Consider the following 7861-nt stretch of genomic DNA (forward strand, 5'->3'; position numbering starts at 1 on the left):
GCCCATGGTCTTTCAGCCCCCCTGACCCAATGCCTCTTCCTAGAAAGGAAACCCTGAAAGTCAGCCTCTGTTCCTCCAGCCCCAGGGGGAGAGACCCAGCTTCTCAGCTGGCTTCATTGTTTATGTTCTTTCAAATTATAGGATTGAGCAGAAGTTAAATGTGTTCTACTTCCCTAAATAGACACACATCTCTGAAGGCTGCAATCCACCCATCAGAAAAACCTGGGCCTGCTATTGCCTGCAACCGAATTCCAGCTCTTACAGTTGATCCTGGAGTTGATGGGCCTTTTCCAGCATGGATGTACGCATGTTCTCTCTTGTCTTCAGCCAGTCCTTCAAACCCTCTGTGTGAACTACTCCAGCCTCCTCACATTGCCAGGGGCAAAGTCATGTTGGTAGCAGAACAGAATAGGACAATTCTATCAACCTCCAGGCTGAGGGTCAAGGTTGTTAGGCGCCCTACCACCTAGGTAATACCTGAGAAGCTCTTCAAAGTCTATCAGTCAGGGTTCCGGAGGGTAACAGAACTCCCAACAATGGCCAGCTATTGGACAGAAAGTCCAAGAATCCAGAAGCTGCTTAGTTCAAGAGGCTAGATGTCTCAGCTGATCTTCAGCAGAGGCAGGAATCCTGAAGTAGGCCCTAATGCCAGTGAAGGAATGGCCTTGCTAGCAAGGACAGAGCAAGCAGGCAAAAAGCAAAAGCTTCCTTCTTCCACTCCAGCAGTAGGTGTGTCCCTCCTCCTGAGACCCAGATTACAGGCGTGTATCTTCACACCTCAAGACCCAGACAAAAAGTGGATCTTTCTACATCAAATTGAAGCAAAATGGTGTGCGTTCCAGATTTGCACTTTCGTTAAATCCAGATGTAGTCAACCTTGAATAGCCTTCACACGGGGCACCAGTCAAGTCCACCTCTGCCTTCCCCCACCCAGCTCCCTCACTGTTCCAACAGGGAAGCAAGGAAGAAAGGGCAACAATCTGCCCAACATGGTAGAATCTAGAACCCAGAAGGCAGAGCCAGCTGAATGCTGCAGGATGTTTTCCTCCCAGTATTCAGATAGCTCAGGGAAGATGTCTAGTTTTCACTATCAACCAGCCTACTTTCCCCAAAGCCTATCTAGCTACCTTGCAAGGTGGGATGCCCATGCAATAGCTCAGTAGAGATCTGTTGTACACTTACCATTTCTCATACTGGCCCAAGAACAGAAGGCCAAAGGAGCAACTAGCTACATGGTACAGAAAGGATTCCAACCAAGAGCTTCAGAATGCTGGTTCTTGAGGAAGTCTTCCTGTGAGGGCATAGAGCAGCATCTAGTGGCTCTTCTGAGCAACACAGATGATGTAACCAGCACACAGCAGGGCACAGAGCAGCCCTCTTGGCTGTTCTAGTCAAAGCAGTCTCATTAATGCACAACAAAGTCCCAATACATTGAAGGCGAGTGCCTAAAAAGAGCCCTCAGCTAGACAGCCCAGAACGAGGCCAACCAATGGCCAGACCTTGGGAGTGGGGAGGAAGCTCGGCTAGATATGTGAGACCCGGAAGGAGAAACCGTGGCACATCCCATGACGGTCTAGTGCAGCACAGTCCAACAGAGGTTACCTGAGAGCCGTATTAACCAGCCACATGGGTAATGCACTATTTCCTAGGAACATTAATAAAGAACAGTTGGGTGGTGGTGGTGCACACCTTCAATCCCAGGAGGCAGAAGCAGATGGATCTGAGTTCGAAGTCAGCCTGGTCTATAGAGCTAGTTCCAGGACAGTTAGAAACCCTATCTTGAAAAACCAAAACAAACAAACAAAAAAAAAACGGGAATTTTAATAACGTATATTTTATTTAACCCAATATGCCCCAAATATTCCAGTGCATATATAAAAATTAGTAAGCTGCTTAACACTTCTTTCACACCAAGCCTGTAAAGGGTAGTCTGTGGTTAGCCTGAACTAGCCTCACTTCAAGGCCTGATGTCGACACGTGGCTAGCAGCTCTGCCTGACTATACTTCTTGCATCATCACGCTAAGGGCTACTGTTCTTAGGTGCTTAGGGTTTAGGTCTAAGAGATCCTCCTTACCCTGCTCCACATCACATCGCTATGCAGAGTTTTAAAGTCCACAATACGTTTATTCCTGTCTAGTTCAGTCATTAGCCTGTGACATAAGGATTTCTTTATTTACAAGCTCAAGAAATTTTATTATACTATCTGGATACACCATTCTCTGAGCTTAGGACATAAACTGAAAGAAAGAAACACATGAAGTGCCGGGCGGTGGTGGCGCACGCCTTTAATCCCAGCACTCGGGAGGCAGAGGTAGGCGGATCTCTGGGAGTTCGAGACCAGCCTGGTCTACAAGAGCTAGTTCCAGGACAGGCTCCAAAACCACAGAGAAACCCTGTCTCAAAAAACAAAAAACAAAAAAACAAAAAAACAAAAAAAAAAAGATTCCAAAGTCGGGGGCTGGAGAGATGGCTCAGAGGTTAAGAGCATTGCCTGCTCTTCCAAAGGTCCTGAGTTCAATTCCCAGCAACCACATGGTGGCTTACAGCCATCTGTAATGAGATCTGGTGCCCTCTTCTGGCCTGCAAACATACACACAGACAGAATATTGTATACATAATAAATATTTAAAAAAAAAAAAAAAAAGAAGATTCCAAAGTCACTAAAGTGAGACTGGCCACGGAGACACTGGCTCCTGCACTACTTCATCATAACCTAGCATCCTATTGCCTCCCATGGACAAGGAGATAAGGAGACAGGCTTGGTGACTACTGTCCAAGCCCACATGTCCTCGCTGGTCCTCCTGCCCCAAAAGAAACCTGAGCTCCATTTTTGACTTCACTCCTTACAGGTCAGCTTTCCTGCCAAGGTCTCCAAATATGGACTCCCAGCAAGGCTATAAGACTACCATTAGGCAATGAAGTGACAGAGCTCTGGCCAAGCCACAAGGGGATACATGGAACACTTGAACTTTCTTGGAAACCCACCAGCACTCAAGAAAAGACACCTTTTGAAAAAAAAAATTATTTTATTGGAACTCATCTGAACATCAGATATACCTGGTGTTGGTTAGCAAGAACCGTTTGTACATTTGATATTGATGGTGCCAAAACCAAAACAGTGACTGGACATGATGGGGAGAAGGTGGCTGAGAACAAAACCTGATTTTGAGAGGAAAATGAAAGCCAGTCAGATTTAGTGGAGATGCAAAACCTGGTACAACAAAACCCTTTTACAAAATAGAAATCTATTACCAAAACCTGGAAGGACAGTCTGAGAAAAGGAGGCCAGCAGGACGGAGTCAGGGGAGGAGAGGACACAGTACGGTGGGGACAGCAAAGGTGCAGGCATTCACCTGCCCAAATGGCATCAAAGCCTGCTAAGGAACTGCATCGGAAACAAAGCATGCTAAAACAGCGCCACCCCGTCAGCTCACACTCTTAAGAGGCAGAGGAAGACAGTCTGGGAAGGGGGCATGAGGGTGCTTCAAACCCAACAAAGTTTTGGTTTGGTTTTTTTTTTTTTTTTTTTTGTAATTTAAGTTAAAACCACCCAGCCTCATTCCCCATGTTACTGTTTTGAAAAGGGATAGTTCCATCTGACAGCAGGAGAGACGGGTAGAGAGGGAAAGCAGCAGATGGAGTCAGACAACCCAACTCCTCTAGAGGGAAAGAGAAAGGACATGGTCTCCCGGCTGAAAGCAAATAGAGGAGAGGAAAGCAAAGAGGGGAGGAGGGGTGGTTAAAACACTGCCCTCTAATCTAGTTACTGTGTTAAAGAAAGCCATGTGCACAGCAGGCACCCTGAGGGCTGAGGCCCACACTGCGCCCGCCCATGTGGCCATAGTGGACACTAGCTCCTGGACTTGTTCCCATTCTTTCACAGGTCAGAGCAGAGCCGTATTGCAGTGGCTCCACAGCCGGCCTTTCAGGTAGTCTGCTGGAGCCAAAGTCAGAGAGGGAAGGGAGAGCACACCAACGCCTCGTTTCAAATAAAAAAGAAAACAGCAGTCTATACACAGTTGTTTGTTTTGGTTCAGTACAAACAGAATAAAAAGTCGTTGCTTTTGATGGTCAGCAAACACCCAATTCTGAAGAGGAGGAGAGGTGGCGCCCAGCAGGTGGATGAGGATCCCCAGTGGTTGGCGGGGTGCCTGGCTTTGCGGCCCTCTCCCAGGAGGCAGAGAGCACAGCTTTAGGTAGTGTAAGCCTTTTTCCTTTTATTTAGAATCTTTTTTTTCTTTTTTCTTTTTTTTTAAGCAATTTCCCCACTCCCATGTTGGCCAGTGCTGATTACATGAGAACTGGCCGCCTATCGCTGGATACAGATGCACCAATGAGGGTTAAAAACTTTCCGAGCGAAAAGTAGAACAGAAAGAAAAGAATCTCCTAGCATTTCCCCAAGGGTTCACTCTCCCGCCACACACACTCTCCAAAGAACCGCTACAGATCCAACTCTGCAAGAGAAGACAGAGCAGTGTCAATCGGGGAAGCCGTGAGGACCAGAAGGTGTTCAGTGTCGCAGGCAGAAGACAGTGCTGCCCGGCCCTGGGTCCCGGGGCAGGCACTCACCTATGTCAGCTTCTTGGCTTTGTTGTAGAGGGAGTCCACTACTTTACTCATGTTCTGAATTGTTTCCAGAGCAGCTTCATAAGTTTTATCTACTGGGGGTTCATCGAAAATGATCAGGACACCCTCCCCCTGGTCCAAAATCCCTGCAAGAAACACAGCAACAAACCAATTAAAAGGAAATATTAGACAATAAAAAATGACCCCACTGTCTGTCTCATTACTTTATCCCAATTTCTCCCAGCACGTTTGCTATATACTCTCACTTCTTTTATTAAAAAACTTTGGGTGTGGGGCTGGAGAGATGGCTCAGAGGTTAAGAGCATTGCCTGCTCTTCCAAAGGTCCTGAGTTCAATTCCCAGCAACCACATGGTGGCTCACAACCATCTGTAATGAGGTCTGGTGCCCTCTTCTGGCCTGCAGATATACACACAGACAGAATATTGTATACATAATAAATAAATAAATATTAAAAAAAAAAACTTTGGGGTGTTTTATTTATATATACGTGAGCCTGTGTGAGTACACACAGCAATTGTGCATGCAAGAGCCCTCAGAGGCCAGAAGAGGGCATCAGATCACGAAACTAGAGTTAGAGGCAGTTGTGAGCCACCATGTGGATGCGGAGAACTGAACCCAGGTCCTTAAGTATCTTAACTGATGAATCCTCTCTCCATCCCCTTACACATTGTTCAAAGGGAGTCAGGACTCCAAGGAATGTCACGAGAGAAACTCAGCCCCTGTTTTAAAGATACACCCTGCAAATTCTGACCAGGCCCTGGCCTGTGTGCTGCTTACTCACCGTGAAACTTCTTGTCAAGAATCATCTGTGATAATTTTCTTTCCACGTCGGCCTAAAATCAAAGTACATGATTAAAGGGACCAATATCCATTAATCAGAGATCAGTCTGACATGAAAGTTTCACAAGAAAGAGTCTTACAAAAAAGAAAGGATTGGAGCAAAATAGCAATGAAATACTCTCCAGCTGAGCCCACATTCAGTTCCTCACAAAGAAGACACCCCTCCATATCTTTCCCCCATTCCCACCACATAACAGGCCTGAGAACTTACCTTGGAGAGTTTGATGAGACTAGATATGTGTTCAATCTAAAAGGAAAAGCAGACAGTAACATTGAAAGTTTGAATTTATCTTCAATATAAAACAGAAGGACAGAGAACTAGTGTGTCTCTTGAGCTGCTGAATCTAGAGAGCGGAAATTCTCCCTGGCCACACTTAGTGTCCTGCTCGGTCCTCTTCCTGCTCTTCACTATACAGAATACACTCCTGTTCCATGTACCAAATTCAGAAAATATTGACAATGACTACAAGAATAAGATAATCAACACGGGGAAGGGCCAGCTCATAGCCACCTACCCCACCAGCATCTTCTTTGAATCATTTTCCATCCAGACAAGTCCAAGCCCTTCGTGGCTTCTTACCAAAAGACATACACTTGAAAGTGAGTTCCTACTCTGGACAAATATGGAAAAGGAGGTGGCTACCGCTATACCATCTAACCCAAAACTGTTAAGAAAGTTCCCAGGAAGATTCTTACCTGTACTCGGGAAAAAGGTTCAATGACCCGGATCAGATTCTGTTCCAGTAAGTTATCATACAACTTGGCCAAATGTGTGCTGATGATTGGGTCATCCCGGAGCTCTGCCCGGTAGTCTGTCAGGGCCTGCCAAATAAAGCTCATACCAGAGACTGGCACAACACATTAAAGTCACTACTCCTAGCTTCCTGAAGTCTTCTGGCTCTGGTGATTATATAATACACACACACACACACACACACACACACACACACGTACACAATCTGAAGAGTATCAAGAACTAAAGCATAAAGCTACCACCTTTCCTGTCCTAAAATTTAACCCTGCAAGCCGAGACACTCTACTTAGAGGTCAAGTAAACTGTACACATATTTTTCAGCATATATTTCAAAGAACTCTGAGATAAATAATGAAAAATTACTACACAACTAGCTCCTAGGAGCTTTGTGAGAATAGTGCAACATGGCTCTGCAGGCAAAGAAAGCAAAATGCTTTTCTAATTCTGCTTTGCCTTAATGTTTTCTAAGTATCTGATCACAGAAGAACCATGAATAAAAGTGTCCCATCAAATTTTATGGCAAGGGGCTGGAGAGATGGCTCAGAGGTTAAGGACACTGACTGTTCTTCCAGGGGTCCTGAGTTCAATTCCCAGCAACCATATGGTGGCTCACAACCATCTAAAATGAGATCTGGTGCCCTCTTCTGGCATGCAGGCATACATGGCGGCAGAACACTGTATTGTATATGTAATAAAATCTTTATTAAAAAAAAATTTATGGCAAATGTATAGGCTGTTTTACTGTAACTGATCCATTTATCTTTAGTAATGGGTTCGGTGTCCAGCCTCACATTACTCTGCTCTAAGGTACTATAAAGGAAGTAGATAATCATACTAACTAGGAATAGGCAGGCGACTACAAAGTAATGACTGACATAGGAGGTCTAAGCCATGTGATGTGGCCCTTATCTTCAAACACGCTGTTTTTGTTTTTTAGATTTTGTTTCCGTTTGGTGGATTGATTTTTTTTTTTTTTTTTTGCTGTACTAATTATGAGTACTTTATTAAATCTCACTCAGACAATATGCAGTCATAGCTGGTTTGGAACTCTGTGTAAACCAAGCTGACCTCAAACTCCAAGAGTCCCTCCTGCCTCTGATTACCAAGTACTGGGATTAAAGGCATGCACTACCACCAGCCAGCCTAGGTCTGGCTTTTAAGTTGATTACTAAACTCAGACCAAGAACACCAGTTTAGAAAAGAATAGACAAGACTCGTCCTAAAGCTAAAAATGTGTTTCTCCCATTTTTAATCTTCTCAATGAGCAAAAGAAAGCTTGTGGCATCATCACGAAGAAGGGTCTTATCTCTCTTAGAGCTAGGCAAAGTAGTTCACACTTGTAATCCCACTACTTGGGACAGGAGTTCAAGGTCAGTGTGGGCTACATAGCAAGACCGTATCTCAAAAAAATAAACCAAGTGCCAGGCATACTGCCTTCAATCTAAGTATTCCAGAGGCAGAGGGAAGCGGATCTCTATGAGTTCAAGGCCAGCCTAGTCTACAAAGTGAGTTCCAGGACACCAGGGCTATTACAGAGAAACTGGCCCACCAAAAAAAAAAAAAAATGAATGAATAGAGGGAGGGAAGGAGAGAGGGAGGAAAGGAAAGGAAAAAAATAAAAGGAAAGAAAGGAAGGAAGGAAGGAAGGAAGGAAGGAAGGAAGGAAGGAAGGAAGGAA

The 7861-nt window shown here is 45.0% G+C and overlaps 1 protein-coding gene across 1 annotated transcript in view; it reads right to left on the reverse strand.

Moving 5' to 3' along the window:
- Positions 1-3500: 3500 nt before the first annotated feature.
- Psmd11 (proteasome 26S subunit, non-ATPase 11) overlaps positions 3501-7861 on the reverse strand; it is a 33275-nt gene continuing 28914 nt past the window's right edge. Inside the window, 5 exon segments of the mRNA XM_050128707.1 lie at positions 3501-4455; positions 4571-4713; positions 5371-5422; positions 5641-5676; positions 6126-6305. Coding sequence (XP_049984664.1) covers positions 4571-4713; positions 5371-5422; positions 5641-5676; positions 6126-6305 — 411 coding nt within the window. The 3' untranslated portion in view covers positions 3501-4455.

This window comes from Alexandromys fortis, unplaced genomic scaffold, assembly GCF_014885135.2.
Source record: "Alexandromys fortis isolate MF-2015 unplaced genomic scaffold, M_Fortis_MF-2015_v1.1 scaffold_80, whole genome shotgun sequence".
Classification (NCBI taxonomy): Eukaryota; Metazoa; Chordata; class Mammalia; order Rodentia; family Cricetidae; genus Alexandromys; species Alexandromys fortis.